At 40.7% G+C, this 22,797-nt stretch overlaps 1 protein-coding gene across 1 annotated transcript in view; it reads left to right on the top strand.

The window, feature by feature from the left end:
• The window catches only part of ENPP2 (ectonucleotide pyrophosphatase/phosphodiesterase 2), a 107,375-nt gene that overhangs the window by 73,747 nt on the left and 10,831 nt on the right, over window positions 1-22,797 (top strand). The window contains 10 exon segments of the mRNA XM_024741317.1: window positions 735-860; window positions 4,046-4,077; window positions 4,782-4,909; window positions 7,786-7,873; window positions 8,038-8,125; window positions 9,247-9,431; window positions 12,428-12,479; window positions 19,694-19,768; window positions 21,080-21,216; window positions 22,235-22,370. Coding sequence (XP_024597085.1) covers window positions 735-860; window positions 4,046-4,077; window positions 4,782-4,909; window positions 7,786-7,873; window positions 8,038-8,125; window positions 9,247-9,431; window positions 12,428-12,479; window positions 19,694-19,768; window positions 21,080-21,216; window positions 22,235-22,370 — 1,047 coding nt within the window.

The raw sequence follows: 22,797 nt of genomic DNA, 5'->3' as shown, positions 1-22,797 counted from the left end.
GGCAGGAAACAAATCATGGGTGGGAGGGGGCAATATTTGTTGGTGAAAAAATTCCCTACCAAGACCCTTTTTATATTCTAGTTGCTAGCTTTCAGTTTTAACTGATTATATTGTTTACAGCTTGTTTTCAGCGTTATTTTGTTTTTCAGTTTGGGTGGTCACTGGGGCTGACATTTTTCTTTCTCTCTCTTGTTGCCAGTATTGTTTTGTCAGTAACATCCAAGGCCACCAGTGAAGGCAGGGTGAGGACTGGTGATTATGTACTCAAATCGCTAGATACATTAGAGAGTTGGAAAATGACATTTTGTAAAAGGGACACAGCTATTTACACCACCCCTAGCTGGGAAGAGTTTAAAGCAATCTGGGATTTTTTTTTTTTTTTAAAGAATAGATCTTTTACATAATGACAGTGTAAATAGATTTTTTTTTTTAAGATCACAGTTACTTCCTTTATCTTGTTGGTCTTGCTGAATGACTTAAAATATAATTGAGATGATGCATTTTCAGCCTTCTAGTGCTGCAAGATGATATGACTAAAGCAATGTCTGATGAAAAGATTATATAATGAAACATTCAACAATTCAAAGTCAAGTTAAGAAACCTCAAAAGAGAGGGATCCTCATGTTAAGTTGTGAAAAACGAATTAAGGAGAGGCCTGAATGTTACCTTTAGTGTCTGTGTGGAGATTTTAATTTTACAGTTGCCTGAAAATACTTTCTTTTCCCTCCCCATAGGAATGGAAGATGTCACATGTGATAGAACCGAATTCTTGAGCAATTACCTAACTAATGTGGATGACATTACTTTAGTGCCAGGAACTCTAGGAAGAATTCGACCCAAATTTAGCAATAATGCTAAATGTAAGTTGACTCTTAAAATACTAAATTGTTAGAAGGGTAACTTAGTGGAGTGAGAAAGGGCTTATTTTCTGAAGCTAGACTACTTGGGTGGAAATCCTAGCTCTGCTGCTCAGCTGAGTGAACTTGAATGAGTCACTGAAATTCTAAACCTCAGTTTTTTTCATCTGAAAAAAGGGATGATAAATAACAACGAGCTCATAGGGTTGTTGTGAAAATGAATCTATGTATATCACTTAGAATAGTTCCTGGCCCCTGGTAGCATCATGTAAATATTTGCTCTTGTTTTTATCATGTGAAAAATACACTTAATTTGAGTCACGTGTATAACCATAAACTTCTGCTTACAAGAGACAAACTTTCCAACAAGAGGTTCAGGTTTACTCTTTAGCTCAAGTGAGGGAGTCCATGACAGGGTTGGCAAAAGTGCCCTCAGACCCTAAACCTTCCTAGGAGCCTGGTTGAAGGGAACTCTTTACCTTTAGAAAGGTGATTGACAGAAAGCAGCAGGAGAAACTCTTAAGTCCTTGGAAAGTGGCAGCTGTTTTGAAAGATTAGAAATGAAATAAACAGGAATAATCTTATCACTTCTGTTTTACACATTTGGGTTATGATATGCCACTGACGAGAACTTTGATTTATGGGCTGAGATGTTTTACATGCTACCCAACCACCTAGCTTTGGAGAAGTGTATAGTTTTATCGGAGGCATGCTGCATTTTGGGGAAGAAAAAAATCCTTTCGCATTTTTAGCCTTGGGAATAAGAAACCATTGGCACCAAGCATAAAGCTTTGGAAAATTAAGTTTTCCCCAAACGATGTTACTGAGTCAACAGAAATGGGAACTGTTCCAAGGTCAGCTCCAGGCAACGCTGTGAAATAAACAAAACGTTGGTGTCTCTGCCTTCTCTTTTCCATGCCTTTTCTATCTTCCGTGTCCTGTCTTCTCTGTTCCCTTGAGCGAGGCAGGCCCTTGCCAGAGTGGCCTGCAGAGTCACTACGGTACCTCTTGATTTAGTATTTGCATTCTAGGGCTTATGCAAGAAAGTTTTTGTCTATTTTGAAAAGTATTTCAAAACATCAGTAAAAGTAATGGGGAGGTTGCTTTAGGGGTGGAAGGAAAACTTTCCTAAGGCTAATGAAATGATAACTACCAATAATTAAATGTCTTGTATTTTAAAAAACACGTTCATACATTTTACGAGAGACGGGAGAGCGAGGTGTTTAAGAGCAAAAACAACGGTGGCAGGATGTGTGGGTTCAAATATTTGCCATCTGTAACGTAAGGATTTGGGGGAAGATTAAATGAGAGATTCTCTACATCTCACTTAGATGAGTGTTTAGCACGTAGTCAAAGCTATATAAATGGTAGTTATGACGATGATGTTTTCGTCACATCACTCTTTCAGCCAGATGTATACACATTTTATTGAATCCTTCCAATGGCCTGTGTGTTAGGTATTATCCTCTCCTCTTATAAACAGTGGCAATCAAGGCTCAGAGAGAGGTGAAGTAACCGGCTAAGAGGACGACAGTCAGTGAGCGGCAGAGCGGGGATTTAAACCCAGATGCTTAACTGACTCTTAACCACTACCCTGTCCTGGGGGCCTCCCCTGCTCTCTGGGAGCTGTTAGCATGAGAGGGCTGAGTATTTCAGAATTGAAGGATTGGTGTCCCACACGTGGACTCAGGCATTTGTTATTTCCTAGAAGTTCTCCGGGATTTATCTGAGCACAAGACTGCCCTGTCCTATTTATTTTTCTTCATTATCGAAGAACATGAACTCATTCTGTTTGGTCCCTTTGAGGACTGTGGTTGATGAGGTCATTGAATGTAGAGGTTCACAGCATGGCTTTGCTCAGTCAGATTGCCAGCAGGGCCCCAGTGTGCACGTTCCCCTCGTCCCCCGCCTCCACCTTCTAAATGCCAATTGGCTCAGTGAGGTTTCTGATCGCACCTACATTCCAGCAGACTAGTTGTGAATGACCAGAGAGACAGTGCCTGCAAAGCCCTTACAGAGACCGAACATGGTATGGACACAATTTGGGTTAATTATTACTGCTACCATTATTACTTATTTTCTTGTCATTGAAAGATGCAACTCAGTTTTAACCCCAATTTAAGGAGAAGGGAATCCACATTTTTTTATCTTCGAATTTCATAGCTTTAGAACTAAGATGCTGAACATTGTCTTTGAAGAGTGTATATTTATGCTGCAAGGAAAGCTTATTCATGCATTTGCACCAAACATGAACAAATATTTATTTATATTTATTAACAAATGTTTATTGAGTGCTTACCAGGCCCTGGGGACGCAGCAGGAAATGACAGAGACATGACCTGCTCCACTGATGTTTATAGTCCAGGGACGGTTGCCTCATGGCTGTCGGTATCTCTTCTGAACGCTGCTTTCCTTTTCTGCTGATTCTATAATGACATGCTGAAGCAAATTTTTGGAAAACAAAACAAAATGCAACCAACCTACAATCTCCTCTTTCTCCCCCCACCCCCGCCAAAAAGGGACCTTCAGATAATATAATCCTGTCCACAGTTTATACACAGCCATCATTTACATAGTTTTGCTTTTAGCTAGTTCAGGGTATTGACTAAAATATCCTTTGTTTGCTGGTAGTGAAAGTAAAGAAGGTGCATACATGTGTGTGTCTGCAACTGGAAAGGGGCAGCCACCTATGTAATTAGACCTGTGATATTACTGAGGAAAAAATAATGGATTAGAAGATTCATCTTAAAAGTGGTTGATCGCTTGTTTGAAAGATCTGCAGATACATAGGAAGTTACATTAAAAGCCCCAAATGCCCAGTGTAGTTCCTGATGTTAAATTTCAAATAAACTCAATCCAGGTTCCAGAGGGACCATTTGGGAGAATTTTAAAAAAGCAATTTACCCAGCAATACCCCGGTGCTCTGGAAGGAGGAATTCCCTTCCGGAAAGGTTGACTTGGACCTAGCAGGGACATTTACCATAGGAATTGTTCCTCTCATTTAGATACATTTCACTTACTGAAATTTTAAATACCCACACACAGTTTTACATATATTTTACACAAAATCTAAAGTGATAGGTCTTCTAGGAGAAAAAAAAAGAATCGAGTCTCTCGCTGCAAAAATGATTTCTCTCAGTGATTACTGTCAACTCTTTTGAAATCTTTCTCCTTCTCTCTTTGAACAGATGACCCTAAAGTCATTATTGCTAATCTCACGGTAAGTATTGCATGTCACCAGGCCTCTGCCCTTGGAGTAGCTTCCACACACTCATCTCCTGTATTCAACTCCCCCGTAGGCTGAGAGGAACATTTTCCTCACTGCCCTGCCATCCTGTATATTTGTTTCCCTAAGAGCTTTCTGGCCCATGGACAGCTGCAGGCTCCCTAATGGTCTGGGTAACAAAACAAAATGAGAGTATTTGACCTTGCCATTAGGGCTGAAAAGTATTCATTCATGATTAAACAGATCCTTACTCTTTCTGAACCAAATCTGCCCACCACCCTGTTCCATAGTTTTCCCATCCGGGATAGAGACCTTAAAGGCACATGAGACTGTAATCACATGGTCCTGAACATGCCTTCTCCTCCCTTCCCACCCCACCTCCCCATCCCTTGATTTGAAGCATTTGGGAAAAGCCTTGGAGTTTGAGTTGCTCTTCATGATGGTCTCGCGAGTCAGGAATGTATCTTAACAATTACTAACTCCCCTCTGACAACCTTCTATGTCTTCTTCAACATTATCTAATCCCCTTTGAATCTATTTGTTTTCAGCTTTTGTCATTTGATAGGGGTGACCGATGCCATTTATTCAGTAATTAGCCTTTCGTTTGACTTAAAACCTCCTTCCTCTTTCTAGAGAGAATGTCTTGGACTCTTCTAGAAGACACTCCATCTGAAGTTCAATATCCATTTCTATTTCAGTGTAAAAAACCAGATCAGCACTTTAAGCCTTACATGAAACAGCACCTTCCCAAACGTTTGCACTATGCCAACAACAGAAGAATTGAGGAGATCCATTTACTGGTGGACCGAAGATGGCACGTCGCAAGGTAACTTGGGGATAGGCTGTCCCTGATTCTCATCTTCATAACCACCCCTCTGGCAGCTGGAGTGCGTTAAGGTCCTTAGCCATTATTAAAAGAAATCTCAGTTGGAAATCTCATCGTTTGCAAAGAGTTTGTGTGCTGGATAAACAATTAGCCCCGAGACAATACATCTCTGTGTTCCTGGTCTCAGCATCTTGGTGGCTCTTTGTAGCCTCTCAGTGCATCTTTGTGTGTTTGTCTCTCTGTTTTGTTTTTCAAATTTACATTCTATTCTTATTACTTGAGTAAATCAAACATACGCCTGGGACATCGCCTTACCACACTGGACAGGTTTGGCCTCCGTTGATGAAACTCAGCTTGTAGCGACATTTATAGAAGAGTTCAGAAAATGTTGTTAATCTTAAAACCTCTGTTACTCTGTTACTGAACAGAGGCGTGTTTTACATTGCCTTAAATATTTCAGATGTTTGCCTTGTTTTGAACTACAAAAGACTCTCCAATATGGAAGAGACTATTCCTTGCTCTTGAATCTGATGTAGGATGTGTCTGGAAGCTCTGACCAGTTCCAAAGAGTTAATTATCCAAAGCTTAATCACTTTCACACAGACCTGGGGGTAGCCCTTTCCTACTCTTTTTTTTTTTTTCTTTCTTTTGGCTGTGCTGGGTCTTCGTTGCTGCGCCTGCGCTTTCTCTAGTTGAGGTGAGCGGGGGCTACTCTTTGTTGCGGTGCGCGGGCTTCTCATTGCGGTGGCTTCTCTTGTTGCGGAGCACGGGCTCTAGGCGGGGTCTTCAGTAGTTGCAGCACACGGGCTCAGTATTTGTGGCACGGGCTCTAGGGCATGTGGGCTTCAGTAGTTGTGGCTCACGGGCTCTAGAGCGCAGGCTCAGTAGTTGTGGCGCACGGGCTTAGTTGCTCCGCGGCATGTGGGATCTTCCCGGACCAGGGATCGAACCCGTGTCCCCTGAACTGGCAGGCGGATTCTTAACCATTGTGCCACCAGGGAAGTCCCCCACTCACTCTTGCTCTGACTTTCTCCTTTAAAAAAGTGCTAAGGGCTTCCCTGGTGGCACAGTGGTTGAGAGTCCGCCTGCTGATGCAGGAGACATGGGTTCGTGCCCCGGTCTGGGAGGATCCCACATGCCGCAGAGCGGCTGGCCCCGTGAGCCAAGGCCGCTGATCCTGTGTGTCCGGAGGCTTGCTCCGCAACAGGAGAGGCCACAACAGTGAGAGGCCCACGTACCGCAAAAAAAAAAAGTGCTGAGACTCAGTCTTAATTAACTTAGTAATAATTGAACAACTACTAGATGTACTCTGGCTTGGAACTTGAATGAATTTACAAGGGAGAGAAGATAACAAGAAAATGTGTGTCCTCTAAGAGCTTGCATCAGTATGGAACATCTAGAGAGACACATGTGACAAATACACGAATATCCTACTGTAATTGTCAGGGGGTACATAAAGTGAAATATGTAGGATTGTGAAGAGATATGTATGTAAACTAGAAATTATTGAGATCATTTAGAACAGACATGGGGAGTCTTCAAGGAAAAGTTACAAAACTGTGACCAAAATGGCTTGGCTGAGTATGGGATGGCTTGGAAGAATGAGCAAATTTGTACCGTTTGTAGGTTTCAATGAAGAAAACTTGGGAGTTGAGTAGGAGTTAAGTAAAAGATGAAGATAGTTGAGCAAATTAGTGTAGACCAAAGCCAGCCATTTTAATCAGCAGTAATTTTTTTCAACTTATGTCTTGCACCGTTGAGTTATTATATGCACATATCTTATTATCCCAAGCTGAAAGTACTTTTCCTAAGAGCAAAGACCCCAAAGTTTAATTTCTTTGTTTTCCCCCAAGCACTTTACTTCAGTGCAATGTACCTATAGGTACTTAGGAAATATTTGTCTTAATACACATGAAAGTGTTTTGGAAAAGTGCTGCATGACTCTAGGCAAAAGGTATCTTCCTGTCTCAACAAGGAAGCTCAGATGCTTTTGATGTCTAGAGAGCAGGGTTTCCGTTTTCTGTTTCTAAATAGAGGTACTGTCTAGGTGAGGCTTGGCTCTTCTTAGCTATGCCACTATTACATATGTTAAGCTTATGACTCAGTTATGTTCTCTAGTGGTATTACTAGGTAAATCTGTTGACAGGTAAATTTGTACGCAAACATTTTTATAGAATACAGATCTCCATTCATTGATTAAAATCACATATTTTTAAAGTGCCAACTGTGTGCTTAGCATGGAGCATAGTGATGGGTATGTAGAAATGAACCAGACAAACACGGCCCCAGAGTGGAGAGTCTTACAGTCCTGGAGCTAGTGAAGCACATAGGCAGACAGTTGAAGCTTTGTGGCAACCCTGCATCGAGAGTCTATAGGTGACATTTTTCTGACAGCACTATTTTTAAATTAAGGTATGCGCGTTGTTGTTTTAGACATAATGCTATTGCATACTTAATATAGTAGAGTGTAAATATACATTTTCTATGCACTGGGAAACCAAAGACTTCATGTGACTCAGTTTACTGTGATGTTCTCTTTATTGTGGTGGTCTGGAATCGAACGTGCAGTATCTACAAGGTGTGTCTATACCTGTGACCAGGGCTTTGCTCAGTGCAAGCACGAGGCATGAGGAGGGGACCAGGACTTCAGGTCCCAATTTGTCCTGGGCTGATTGTCAAAGCAAAAGCACTTGGGGCAAAAGAACAGCATCATGTTTTCGTCACCACAGGAGTGATGCAATTACAATGAGAAGAAGATACTTGTAAGATCCACTCCTTAGAGATATTTTTTGTGCATTGTTTTTTTGGTTTTTCTTTGTTTAATCAGAATGATTTCATGAGAAATCCTGACTGATTGTACAATTGTTTCACTCTAGGAAACCTTTGGATGTTTATAAGAAACCATCGGGAAAATGTTTTTTCCAGGGAGACCATGGATTTGATAACAAGGTCAACAGTATGCAGGTATGCTCCTGGAACTGTGAATCGAAGTGTGTTTTAGTGACTCCAGGAAGGGATGGGAATGGTGGTGTGAGTGAAGCTTGCAAAGCATTTATAAATCAAGGAAGGGTTGCTACTGGATATTAGCAATGCCTAATTGTTTTGTTTGTTTTCTTTTCTTTTCGAAGACTGTTTTCGTAGGTTATGGCCCAACATTTAAGTACAAGACTAAAGTGCCTCCATTTGAAAACATTGAACTTTACAATGTTATGTGTGGTAAGTCATTTATTTCATCAAAACCAAGAAAACAATCTTGAGTTAACGTATGAACTTCTTTCAATGTCGGAGAAAGAAATGAGGTGTCTGTTTTCTGGGATCACCTCATCTTTTCACACACAAAAAATGTTGTAATTTGCCCAGTGGTTCAAGAGACAGAATATCATCCCCTTCTAAGGCTTCTTTGTCTTCCTTCAACAGTTGACTAACGGGGAGTTTTCATAGTGTTGCTGTTGGCAGTCTCTGGCTGATCTAACATAGCATTACAGTTTGACACCAATGGTCAGAGGCTGGGTAAAGCAAGAGTTCGACACAGAGCTTTCTCCCACCTCCATCTCTCCCATTGCCGCCCAGTTAAAATTTCGCCAGCTTGTATCCTGGCCAGCTATTTATGTACGCCTAATTATTTTTCTTCCTTGAGTTTCTAGTTGCTGAATGAGGACAACTTTTCCTATTTAGTAAGGGAGTGCCAGTCTGGTGGTTAGAGGGGGAGTCTGAAAGTCGGGTCTCCTGGGTTCTTTTCCCATCTTGGCTGCTGGCTCTCCCCTGCCCCACCTCCCAGCTTAGGCAAGTCACTGTATGCTCGCTTGGCAACCATTTCACTTGCTGTGAAATCAGCCTGTTCATTTCACAGCGGCACTTTAGGGCACAAGGCCAAAACCTCCTCTTGTCCCCGTACTTCTGTGGAGTGCATGAGAGGGCAGACTGGAGGTTATTTATTGATTATAAGTCCCACTTCAAAATTCGGGATGAAAAGTCTCCTTAGACTTCTAGAGAAGCAGAAAGGCAATGGTACTGAGGCTGATGGTCCTGGGGTTGTAACTATCACAGACATACGCAGTAGCTAAGTAAGGCCCTATCTCTTCACTCTGTCTTTTTGGAAATGTCTCTCTTTATAATCAAGCAATGAACATACTATTTCAGAAAGCTGTTGCCAAGACATGATCAGGCAAGAATGATTTTGGAAGTAAGAAGCGAGCCTACAGTCTAAATTTGGTTTTATGCTATTCTAATTTGTGTTCCAAGTTTTCAGGCCCTTGGAAGGTGAATGGCTTTGACTCTCCCTATACCTCATCAAAAATATTTACAAAGTACCTGGCTCCTTTCTTTCTTCTCGTCAGATCTCCTGGGATTGAAACCAGCTCCTAATAATGGGACTCATGGAAGTTTGAACCATCTCCTGCGTACTAACACTTTCAGACCAACCATGCCAGAGGAAGTTACCAGACCCAATTACCCAGGGATTATGTACCTTCAGTCTGATTTTGACCTGGGCTGTACCTGTGATGATAAGGTAGAGCCAAAGGTAGAAATAATTTTTAATGTTTATCATGGAGGAGCCTATTGGGTGTAGGGCAGTGCTGTCCAATAGAACTTTCTGTGATGATATGAATGGTATATCTGTACTGTCCAGAATGGTAGTCACTGGTCAGATGGAGCTTTTGAACACTGGAACTAAGTTTTTAATTTCGTTTAGTGACTTTAAATTTAAAGAGCCATATGTGGCTCATGGCTACCATGTTGGACAGCCCAGGGATAGATAATGAAGAACAAAAAGTAAAATGCAGGGCTTCCCTGGTGGCGCAGTGGTTGAGAGTCCGCCTGCCGATGCAGGGGACATGGGTTCGTGCCCCGGTCCGCGAAGATCCCACATGCTGCGGAGCGGCTGGGCCCGTGAGCCATGGCCGCTGAGCCTGCGCGTCCAGAGCCTGTGCTCCGCAACGGGAGAGGCCACAACAGTGAGAGGCCCGCGTACCGCAAAAAGAAAAAAAAAAAAATAATACAATTCATAATGCTATTCTGTGGAATCACAATTCCCAACCAAAATGTTTTTTTCTTTTTTTTTCAACCTGGATCACATGTGTATCAGTCATGGTCCCAATAAGAAACAGATGGCCCATGCAGAAGAGGTTTTTAAAGAAGGCTTAAAGAGATTGTTTCAATCACATTTAATGAGAAGACTGTTTCAAAGGCTGGCAGGGTAGAGGGAAATCAGTGAGGGATGCTGAAGTACCCTGGGGCTAATAGGGTGCCAATTCTAGGTCTCAGCAATAAAGGGAGGGAGCAGTTACTGGCACATGGAGAAAGAGCTATATAGGAAGGAACAACGGAATTTGGTAGATGGGTGCAGCTAACACAACCTGGTAGAGGGGAAGCTGGGGGAGTAAATCCACCCCTCCCAATCCCCCGCTGGTACCTCTCATTGTTGGAGCCCGGCTAGAGGGCAAGCTTGCTCTCTGATGAGTCCCTAGAGATCAGTCTCCCAGGGCACAGAGCAGGGTAAGGAAGGGTGTGGCAGGGCAGGCGTTGGGGGTGCAGATAGGGACCACCCAGCACCTCGTGTTTGGACAGTTATTGAAACAAGCAAACTACACATGTTCAGTAATGGTTTGCTTACTGAATTTTATATTGATCAAAGACCTTTTAGAGTTGCCCATCAGTGCTTCTGACAGCAAGATACAACCAGTGTTACCACTAACACTGGTTAGTGGTTGAGAGGGTTCCAACACAAAGCAAGGCAATTTTATTTTTGCGTGTGTGGTTTTCTCTCACTGCTGTGGCCTCTCCCGTTGCAGAGCACAGGCTCCGGATGCACAGGCTCAGCGGCCATGGCTCACGGGCCCAGCCGCTCCGCAGCATGTGGGATCTTCCCAGACTGGGGCACGAACCCGTGTCCCCTGCATGGGCAGGCGGACTCTCAACCACTGCGCCACCAGGGGAGCCCTGCCTGTGTGGTTTTATTACAGGCAAATGTGTGATCTTTCTATTAGACCTCATAAAAATGGAAAATAATTTTCCCACTGGTCTATCCCCCTCCCCTACCATTTGCTACCTTGTAGGATTCCTTGGGGCCTCAGAGCCACAGTGTGGGAGGCCCACCATGGGAGGAAGTTTGCTCTTCTTTCCTACCTCCTTCCCTTTATTAATCCTTCCTACTTTAGCTCCTGATAAGAACTAACAGGGCTTATTAGTATAAAGTAGGTAATTCTAAGACCTCAGCTGGAGGAGTTGAGTTGCCAAAGTCAACAGGAAGTGGTCTTTGAAGTGAATTCTAGTTATATTTTTAGAGACATCTATTAGCTGTATCTTGTTTTCTGAATTACGTTTCTTCTGGGAAGCAAGAAGTATTTTGGTTATTTCATCTTAAACCGTTTTAGAGGGGTTCTAGATCATCTTTACTTTCTCAATGGGTTTCTCCAAAAGACTATTTTCCTTTTCTTAAAAAATAAATACAGACATACTGAAAAGGTATAGAGATTAATAAAATGAATACTTCAATACACACATTGTGAGAAAGAAAACAGTACAGATTGAATGGAAGCTCCATGTGACATCCCACACCCCAATCCCACTTCCTTTCTACCCCAAAGGTAACTAATATCCTGAGTATAGTGTATATAATTGTCGTGTAGGCCTCTATACTTTCACTCCATACATATGTATCTCTTAAATAATGTATTAACTAATTTTTAGTATATAGTTCCCTAAAATAACCTATGGGATAGCTTTGGATATCTTATATTTTTATGTAAATGCTGTTATACTATATGTATCCTGCATTTAGTTGTTCATTCTTGTATTTTTGAGATTTATGCATATTAATATGTGAAGTTTTAGCTCATTCATTTTTACCACTAATAATTAATATTTAATTATATAATTATACCATCACGATTCTATTCATTTTCCTATTTGAGAACATTTGGTAATTTCCAATTGTTAGTTCTTCCAAACAATGCTGCAGTAGACATTACCGCAAATGTCTTTTTGTACACGTATGCTAGAGTGTCTCTAGAATATATAGTGGGAGATGGAGTTGCTGAGCTGTGACTTTTCAGAACTGCTGAGTCATTATGTTTTAACTTTAGGAAAAGCAATTTCATAACTTGGTTTGGGAATCACTTTAGTGTACCTAGAGATTAATCCGAAATATTGAGGCAATATTCGAATTAATTTACATATATACGCCCTAATCATCGTTGTCGACATGGGAGGTTGGTACCGTGATTATCCACACTTTTAAGGAAAGGAAACAAAATCATGGAGAAATTAAATAACATATTCGTGACCATAAATCACTAGGAAATGGAGCCCAAAATTTCATTTTGAGATAAAGTAGTAAATACTCTGCAGAGTTTATGGTATTGATGAAGTTTAGGATCCTGTTTTGAATTTAGCTGGGTACTAAATAGAGAGAAGGGTTCTGGAAAGAAAAAACGTTTCTGATTTGCTTTCTCTTCTCTTTTCTTTTTCTTTTTTTTTTTTTTTTTTTTTTTTTTTTTTTGGTTTTCACACATGAAGAACAAATTGGATGAACTCAACAAACGCCTTCATATAAAAGGGTCTACAGAAGGTAAGGAGTTGATGGAAAAAACAACCAGATAAGTTTTGTTTTCTAGCTTCCAAAAATTGGAGAGACTTCTTATTTACTTCATAGTGTAAGCACAATATTTTTTAAAATTCGAATTTGGATTGCAAAGTGATTTTTATACCATCTGGCAAAAGGTATTAGTTTATTCTATGTACACAGGATGCCAGCTGTGTAATAAGTCAGAAAAGTTCCATTACCTTTTTTTTCCCTCAATAGCTTTTAAGCCCTCTGAAAAGCAGAGGGATTAAATATACCATTGTGCATCTGATGGGTCATAAGTTAAGGTGCTTATGGGGACTTCAATGAAGGGAATGGAAGTCACAATTATAAATGGTAACAGCTGGTTCCTCTACTGAAGCTTACCTGCAGAGTCAGTGTGTATTTTACGGGAAGGGATGCACAGAAGGAACCAAATCAGATATCTCTCTTCAAAGAAGGATTATCTTGAGCCCTAACTCATTCTCCTCTTATTTTATGTACAATAATAACCCTCCTGTATTAGTCAACTTTTGCAAGCTTGTGATGAAAAAAGAGAATCTCAGTGGGCTGTGCATTTCTTGTTCATGTTTCAGGATGCTGACTATAGGCCAAGTGTGGCTCTGCCCCATGTGTACTTTTTATTCTGGAATCTAGGCTGAAGGAGCAGCCCCTAGCTGGGACATGCCCTTCTCGTGGCAGAGGGAAAAGAGGAATGGCAGAACCAGGCAATGGGTCTCAACACTTCTGCTTTGATGAGGCATCTGTCACTTCCTTTCCCAGTTCATTGGTGAAAGTAGGGCACATGAAACCAGTGGAGTAGGGAAGTATATTCTTTCCACAAGGACACTGTCCTACAAGTCACTTGGCAATGGGTAGAAGTATATAATCCTTTACAAAAGAGCAGTAAATAATTAGGAACAACAATGCAATCTACCACATAAGCTCTTCCTTCTGGTTTTGAAATCCCAGGAAAATTAGAAGAGATTAGAAGAAGACGGAAAGGCTCCTACACAGGTTACTACAGCAGGTGGGATAGCATCTTGTAACAGCAAGGGAATGACCAAAAGTGTATTAAAAAGAAGACAGAAATCAAGCACAGCAGCCCAAGTCATGCAGTAAAGATGCACTTAGTCAAATTCTCTGGAGAGCATTACATGAGTTATTAGCTTACATATGGTTCTATTTATCGTACGTGCCATTTCCAATCTGATTAAGTAAAGGTTGAGGAAACCAGTGGAATATTTTATTTACTTGACTTATTTCCCCTCTTTATAAAGATCTTCATGTTTTTTCTTCTTCTCTTCCTACATCACCACCCTCCCGCTTCTCTCTTTGATGATAGAACACACAGACTCTTTGGCATGTAATTGGATGAACACGGCTTTTGAGATAGGACTTAGTTGATGGAAGGTACACAAATCCTTCACAAATCTAGAAGTGATTTGAAGTGTTTGACATCAAACCTCTAGTGGACTGCGGTGTCATTAGAATTGGAAAAATTACAATGCCGCCAGGATCGAGGAGGATGGAGTCTCATGACTTGAGTTTTTTAAATATTCACTCACCAAGGCAGAGAAATATTACTGAGATGTTTCTCTTCTAAAAGTCACTAATGAAATAGTTAATTATGATAACTTTGAATGGACTCTAATGTTTTTGCTGATTCAAGCTCTGACTATTCGTGGTCCTAAAACATTTCCATCTGGGAAAAAAATCTTTCATTTAGTTTTTTCGTGGCAGTGTGCTCATAGGACAAAACCAGTCCCACAAGTCAGCGTAGACAGTGGCCTCAAACTTCTGAGCTTGAAAATAAGAGGCATCTTCTAGGTGAATCACTGACTCTCAGGGCTGGAAAGAGCCATAGTTATTGACCTCACCGCACCATTGCTCTGCTCAGAGTTGAATATGTGTCTTATCTCTAGATGATTTTATGTCACCGAGGCTTAAAGTTTATATACTTTCATGGAAATGGACCCTCACGTGTTTTTGTTGAGTGCCTACCCTGGGCTGGGAGCTGATTTCTCTGAGACGTCTGGTTCTGTCAGCTGTGTCACCAATAGTTTCCAGCATGTAACTTCACAATGGTAACATAAAATGTTAGGGGAGGATCATGGTAGCACACCTACTTGGTCTGCTTATGGCCTAATGGGATAGTCTCTAATGATACAAGAGAGACTTTATTTATTTTTATTATAATTAACAGTTTAATATTCAATAGACTTTTGGTAAGGTTGTTTAAGTTTATACAGTGTTGTTTTGTATGTGTGCATAGTAATGGCTATTTGCAATTGCCAATAGCTGGAGTGATACAAGATAGACTTTAAAACTATTACATGAAATTCAAATAATTATATATCATTGCCTTATTATGTGCAAAGCATTTGCTCATTTAGATTCTAGGATACGTGTAAGCCTCGGTGTTCTCTCTCCTGTCTCTTTCTCTCTCTCTCTGTCTCTTGGTGTCTGTCTCCTTAAGGGTCTTGTCTCAGTCATTTCTTCAGCTGCAAAGTGACATTTTCTTGGTCTGAGTTCTTTCAGGCCTTTATGGTGAGTCCTGGGTCATAAGTCTAGTCCCCCACTGGAAATAGTCAACATCTGCTCTGCTGGAGTAGAACCTCGTGAATTCGAGGCACTGTATGTGTTATGCTCAGAGCAATCACTTCCCCTTTCTGGCTATCTCTAATATATATTGAGGCTTTTAAACCATTTTGTAGACCTAAAGTTCTATACAAATGTAAAGTTGTATTATTTTCCTGCCTAGTTTTTTAAAAAAATACACCTATAGGTAGCTGATTTTTTCAGAATAAACCACAGGCCCTGCCCATTCCATTTGTAACATTCATATGTAACTGTTTTAATGTCATATGACATAAAACCACTCATACATCTGTACCAAACACACATGTAAAAGCTATGCATTCCAACAGTGAAACAACCCAGGGTAAATTTGAGGTAACAAAACAGTGGTATATTAAATTAATCTTAGGCTTTATTTTATTATGAATACTAAACTTACAGAATCAAGTCCTGTACTAAAATGAAGGGAAGAACAGATATGAGCTTCAAAAACTGGGATCTAAACTGCTTGCTAAAGCTTTACTATTTCTACATTTGTAGTGAATTCCGGATCTTAATTGCATGGCTGCTTTTCTGGATCACATGTATGTAATGTCTTGGCAAACTTACTGAATTTTTATTTTGTAATCCATGAATCAATGGATAAATGAATGAATGAAATGGAAATATTTAAATTTCTCACAGCAAGCAATTCTGGCACTTGAGCCAGGTATAATTTTTACTGTAAGAATAATTGCACTATTATTTTCACTTTAGTCTTTTCTCTACTAGCATTGCTAAACCATGTTTTGTATTTTCTTAGTCAGGTTGGCATTCACTATCATCTTTGTGAGACAGGGAATTAAACATCATCTTAACACCTATGTGTTTGGCTCCTTATCACACGCCATGAGAAATTAGTTTGGTTAGAAAAATGACTTCAACACTAGCAATTCTTGTTAACTTTAAAGCAGTCCTGAATAGCTAGAGGGGGAATATTAGGCAGGTTATACATAGAAAGCCAGTTCTTGAAAGTCATAAAGAACAGTATTTTTTAAAAAATAAAACAATCAGGGCTTCCCTGGTGGTGCAGTGGTTGAGAGTCTGCCTGCCGGTGCAGGGGAGACGAGTTCGTGCCCCGGTCCGGGAGGATCCCACATGCGCGGAGCGGCTGGGCCCGTGAGCCATGGCCGCTGGGCCTGCGCGTCCGGAGCCTGTGCTCCGCAATGGGAGAGGCCACAACAGTGAGAGGCCCACGTACCGCAAAATAAAATAAAATAAAATAAAACAATCATTTATTTATCCACATAGATATTTGGCATTGTTGGAGGTAGAGTTACAATGGTAAACAAAATAGATAAAATCCGTGTCCTCATTAAGTTATTATTTTATTGTGAGATTTAGCCAGTTGATGAATTACAGCGTAGTGTTTTTTTTTTTTTCCGGTACGCAGGCCTCTCACTGTTGTGGTCTCTCCCGTTGCGGAGCACAGGCTCCGGACGTGCAGGCTCAGCGGCCATGGCTCACGGGCCCAGCCGCTCCGCGGCATGTGGGATCTTCCCGGGCCGGGGCACGAACCCGCGTCCCCTGCATCGGCAGGCGGACTCTCAACCACTGCGCCACAAGGAAAGCCCCGAGAGTGCTGTTTCTTGACACCATTGCCACCTGAAAGTTATGGTTTCTAAAAATCTTAGTCTATTTTAAAAATTAAGTATGCATGTTAGTATGCTTGTTGCAGTGATTCATCAATTTGGTAAATATTTCTTGTCTGATAGTGATAACACTCACAGATCTGCCCAAGTCACCCAGTCTTTGGGTATTATCTTTGATTGTTCCTTAGGGTTTCCCTTGGATTCTCTTAAAGTCACTTAGTAGCTGTGGTCCTAGAATGCAGAAACTCCTTGGAAAAATCCTCATTACACAAAATAACATCAAACTTTACAGCCTGACTTTTAAGATCCTCTTTACCTTTTGTTTATAGCCTCCAAATGAGAGATTGTAGATATACTGTTTTCAAGTTTGGTTTAAGGGTAGCCTTTAAAACAAAACCAACATCTTTTTCTTTTGGGCAGAAGAAAACCCATTTTAGATTTTGTACAGAAATGCATAACCTTCAGTTTTGTTCTGAAGGACCTCTTGAGGATAAAGAAGGTGAATAATCACCTCCCCCTGGGATTATTGTGGTATACTTTTTGTTTTTTTTGCGGTACTCGGGCCTCTCACTGTTGTGGCCTCTCCCATTGTGGAGCACAGGATCCGGACGTGCAGGCTCAGCGGCCATGGCTCACGGGCCCAGCCGCTCCGCGGCATGTGGGATCTTCCCAGACCGGGGCATGAACCCGCGTCCCCTGCATCGGCAGGCGGACTCTCAACCACTGTGCCACCAGGGAAGCCCCAGCGTAGTGTTTTAAGGGTTGAGGTAAGAAAGAACAGGACCCTACCAGAGGCATCAAATCTAATCCCAGAGGAGGTTGACATGGCAGTAAATGCTAGTAGACACTTCTAAGGCAAAGGAGGAGAAAGGACGTAGGAAAAGGGAAGACCTTGGGTAGAGACTTTGTGGTAAAATGTAAGAGCATATTATTCTGGGAGTAGATGTTTAAAACAAAAACAAAAAAGAGGAGAGATTTCATGTGGCTCTCAAGTCAGCCAGCTAATCTGTGGGAATATGAATCAGGAAGCTGAAGAGGGAAAAGAAACACACACTCAAGTCTGGATGACCAAGTTTTGGAAGACAAAAAGAATGAGCGCTGGGGAAGTCCACACCACTTAAAAAGATTTGCCTCACAGTATTTTGCCGACGTGGTATCTGGAGGAGAACCGTGGCATGTACCAAAAATGCCAGCCACTATTGTAAACAGGGAGCTAGGGTGTGGAATGGAGGCTCTGTCTGGAATTTCACGGAGTAGGAACCCAGCCTGGGAAGACACAAGCTATACTAGATCCGTATCAAGAAATCACGAGGAACATATTTCAAAAGCAGAAGCTTGCAGGCTCATCTCCAGGGTGGCTGGTCTCTAGATGAAGCACTTATGTGTCCAAAGAGTGAGCTTCAAGTACACTCTTGTGGCTCAACAAGGGACTTTTTGCTAAACAGAAATGCAATGGGTGACTTGTCTAAGATGTCATAGGGGATAGCAGGCTGTGACCAAGAACCTGTGATTGTTTGATACCCTGATAAACTGAAAAAGGGAAATCTAAATTTTGTTTCTGGACCTTAAGATGTTTCTTACTGCAAAGATGATTTCACCTCTTTCTTAGATGAAGCTATTATGCAACAGGAAGACCCAAGTAGATTCTTTGGGTCAGTTGGGGGACTTGGTTGGATATTAGGAGACTGCCAAAGCCACTACATTTTTTTTTCTTCATGTCATACATGCTCAGTTAACAATTGAGAAAAAGTCAGTCAGATAATGATATATTTGGGGTCCAACTGTGTGCCAAAAACTGCAGTTGTGCATATCTTGGGAGCTATGACACCTACATTTCAAAAGAAAATTGAGTTTCTACAGAAACTCAGAGCAGAAGCATGAGTAGAGATGGAGAAGCTTAACTGGAGAAATCTTTCAGGAGAAAGTGACTCTTAAGATGTCTCTTCCCCTCTTGTCCTTTCCTCCCTCTCCCCCCATGTCTCTTTCATGGGTGCTGAGCTATGTGACCATATTATTTGTCATCCCCTTTTGAAGGTGAGAAGGACAATTATGCCAGGGCAACAGGCATAAATGGGATGTGGGGTCACTCTGGCTTAGCTTCATAAGTTCTGTAAGGTCCGTACTGATGCCACCTCATCCCCATCTGTGGCATGCCTCATGCTCTGTTTTCCTGTTCCACTATGTAGATATCTCTGATATAGTGAGCAGCATATTGCATTTTAGTTATCTATGCCATGTCTGTCTCTCTCATTGAACTGTGAGCTTCTTGAGGGTAAAAGCTCTCTCTTTTTTTTTTTTTGCGGTATGCGGGCCTCTCACTGTCGTGGCCTCTCCCATTGTGGAGCACAGGCTCCGGACGCGCAGGCTCAGTGGCCATGCCTCATGGTCCCAGCCGCTCTGCGGCATGTGGGATCTTCCCAGACCGGGGCATGGACCCGTGTCCCCTGCATCAGCAGACGGTCTCTCAACCAATGCGCCACCTGGGAAGCCCAAAAGCTCTATCTTAATTGTCTTTACCAAGTATCTCTATTCCATAGCCCAAGGCCTGACACAAAGAAGGTACTCAGTATATGTTTGATGAGGGGGGAATACATTAATGAAAAATTTGGAGGGAGATAAGTGACAGGACTGGTGGAGAAGTTATTCCCAGTAGAGAGAAAAGGAGTCATATATATAATAGCATAGAGTTGTTGACAATGATTATGAGCAGCATTACAAATCAATCAGCCTTCATGGAATGGAGTGCTATGTTGAGGAATGGTGAGAAATAAGGAGGAACCAGAGTTGGTGGAGTCTATAGATTGTCTAAGAGTGTTGATTGATGGCTGCTCTAAAGAGGGGTGTTGCATAGAGGAATATGGCTGCTGTTTTGTTGTCCTCTTAATGGGATAGATTGGATAATATGCCAGGTTTGCATCTGAGCTTGGAGGAATGTGTTGGGTAAGCATTAAAACTTGAATGATAAAAAGAGAATAGCTTCTCAAAGAATCTTGATACTTCTGCTTCCAGCTGAAACCAGGAAATTCAGAGGCAGCAAAAATGAAATCAAGGAAAACGTTAATGGAAATTTTGAACCTAGAAAAGGTTTGGTTTGAGTTTTGAAGGAAAGTCTGACCTGGTAAACTGCCCCCAAGTACTACTGTTATGATTTGCTGGCTTTTCATTATATTTCATTTATACGATATTAGCATATTATGTTCTAATTCTTAGGGGTGGGTCCCCAAATTTGGTAGCTTTATCAAGACTTCTACATTTACTGCAATGCTGACAAAGCCCAGCTACCCAGAACAGGCTTGTGCTGTGAACTGTGGGCTATTTTGCCTCAAATCAGCAGTTCTACTTGGGAGGGTCTTGCAAAGTAATCTACAAAGGGTTTTCTCTGTTACTTGTGTAGAATGGTAATACTTTAATTAAAGCAACATGTATACATAATTTAGTAAGTGCCAGACTGACTTTTTTCTAATAGAAATCATAGTAAAACAATTTTTTTGGATCATCACTTAGGGGATCGTGAATTGCCAAAGCCTCAGTCTCTCAATATTTTGGTCTGCAGGACCCCAATTTCTATGAATCTATGGCAGTTCTGACTTTAGCCTGTCTAAAATGGGCAGATCAAGCTTGAGGCATTTATTGTGGGCGTAGAATGAAGGTTTGCACATTAATCTCCCATGTCTTCTTCTTAGAAGAATAAAGTTTCAAACCTTTATTTTTTCCTAAGAGGAGAGCTTCCTCTTAGGGGTCTGAATCTACATTCTGGGGTCTTAACTGAGTTCTTTGGTAACCGATGACCTCCCTTTTGTATTTAAAGGACCCCCTTGAATGCCACTTATTTTATCTATACATGTTCCTTTAAGTTCTTACCTAAAGAGTTTTCCTCCATGTCACAAAGCTACTTACTTTAAATGCTCATTAGTACTCACTTTTTATGCTGAAATAATGCATATTTGAGTTGCAGTTTACAAATAATGATCAAAGAGTACCTTCCCCTTAATTAAATCTTTGGTTAATTTGATGAGCCTTTCCAGGGTCAAATGAATTAATTCTATAAAAATCTAATTGTCTTGACTTCCCAGTCAGCTGAATCATTTCGAAATTTAATAAATAATTGTCTTACCCATACAGATTAAAATTCTTTATAACTGAAAAAAACCATTAAAATAAATATGGTATTTACTTTACAGTTTGGATAACTGTAAGCCTTGACCCACGCTTAGGTGATCAAATAAACCACAGAAGTGTTAGGAAAACTAACCTGATTAAATTAAGAAGAAGGAGCTACATTATTAATAAGTAAGCAAGCAAATTGTGGACAATTTGACTCTCTTCCAATATTTCTTTAACATTTGATGTACAGTTTAATATGTGTTTAAGACAGTTTATTTTTTTCTTTCCTAGAGAGACACCTCCTCTATGGACGGCCTGCGGTGCTTTATCGGACTAGATATGATATCTTGTATCACACTGACTTTGAAAGCAGTTATAGTGAAATATTCCTAATGCCACTCTGGACATCGTACACTGTTTCCAAACAGGTCATTGAGAAAACTGGGTTTCATGTTCTTCATGTCATTACGCTCCTTGCCTTAATATAATGATTGTTTGCTGAACAGAATTGTCTTAGACAAGATTTTAAGTTTTCCTGATGAAAGAAATCCTATATTGGATCTGTTGTAAAATATTTTGAATTAGACTTTCTGCAGTGTTCTAAAAACTTCATGGTAATAGGTGGAAGAGCATAGCATACTAATTCTTTTAGTTTTTCTTACTCTGCTCGACATGGTCCACTAGTTACAGAAGCCACCAGTATCTGGCCATTTGTTTTAATAGACTTTATTTTTTAGAGCAGTTTTAGGTTCAGAGCAAAACTGAATGGGAGAGACAGAAATTTCCCATATACCCACGGCTCCACACATGTATAGCCTGCCCCACTATCAACATCCTGTTCTTTTTTTTTTTTTTTTTTTTTTTTTTTATCCTGTTCTTTTTTAATGAAGGTTTTATGTTGGGGTTTCAGTTTTGGTAAAGATGAGGTAAGAAAGTTTATTTCAGGAATTAGAAAAATTCATTGGGCAGTTGAACTATGTTTTTAAACTCTGAATACAAATGACTACTTCTACTGCCCCAAACACAGCTTCTTATTAATTTGTTCTCAGGCACATACAATACATATATAGTCTTTTTTTAAAAAATAGGAGATATGTCTATATTATTTCTCAGAATATTATTTTTTAAGCTGTCTTATGTGGAATCTCATTCGTTATATCAACAGTGAGATTTCTGCCTTGCGTATTATTGTTTCACCTAGGACTGATAAGAGAGTCCTGCTACTAAAAACATAAGAGTTAAAAAGTTACTAGCTTACTACATTTAAAACTGAGGTCCTTAAAAAAAAAAAAAAAAAGAGTCAATATCAGAATATGAGCTATAGTAAAAGCTAATAGGGCTTTGATTCTGGCTGTCTGGAACCAAACAATCTGGCTTCAGCATTTCCCTGTTGGTTTGGTGTTGTCTCTGCCATGGCATTGCTGACTACCTGTGACTACCATACAGGCTGAGGTCTCTGGCATCCCTGAACACCTGACCAATTGCGTCCGGCCTGATGTCCGTGTTTCTCCGAGTTTCAGTCAGAGCTGTTTGGCCTACAAAAATGATAAACAGATGTCCTATGGATTCCTCTTTCCTCCTTGTAAGTTACAGATAGCAGGATCTGACCATTCTAGAGGGATGTTATTTTGTGGAGTCTGGCGTGTGCAACTTGGTATTTAGGATTTCAGTGGTTTTTAGGTTTTCTAAAAAACCTAAAAGCCAGAGGGGCGCTCAAGAGATTGAGGAGATGAACTTCTCTGGGAGCCTTCCAAAAGCAGCCAGAAAAGAGACCCGCTTTCACAAATCCTATTCCCGGGGAATTCTAAAATGCAAGGGAATATTCTGTGTGTCACCTGACATCACTAAATGAGCATCTGAAAGTGAAATAGGAAATTATTGACATAAATCTTTTACATAATACTATAGAGGTGATCTCTTAAGAATACATGAAGCCCTTTAATTCTCTCTCATTACCTTGATGACATTTTTTTAAAAGTCCAAATTATGCCAGTAAAATCAAAGAATTC

This window comes from Neophocaena asiaeorientalis, unplaced genomic scaffold (genome assembly GCF_003031525.2).
Source record: "Neophocaena asiaeorientalis asiaeorientalis breed wild unplaced genomic scaffold, Neophocaena_asiaeorientalis_V1.1 scaffold177, whole genome shotgun sequence".
In the NCBI taxonomy this organism is placed as follows: domain Eukaryota; kingdom Metazoa; phylum Chordata; class Mammalia; order Artiodactyla; family Phocoenidae; genus Neophocaena; species Neophocaena asiaeorientalis.
The sequence above is the reverse complement of the archived record's forward strand: the minus strand, read 5'-3'. Positions and strand labels throughout refer to the sequence as shown.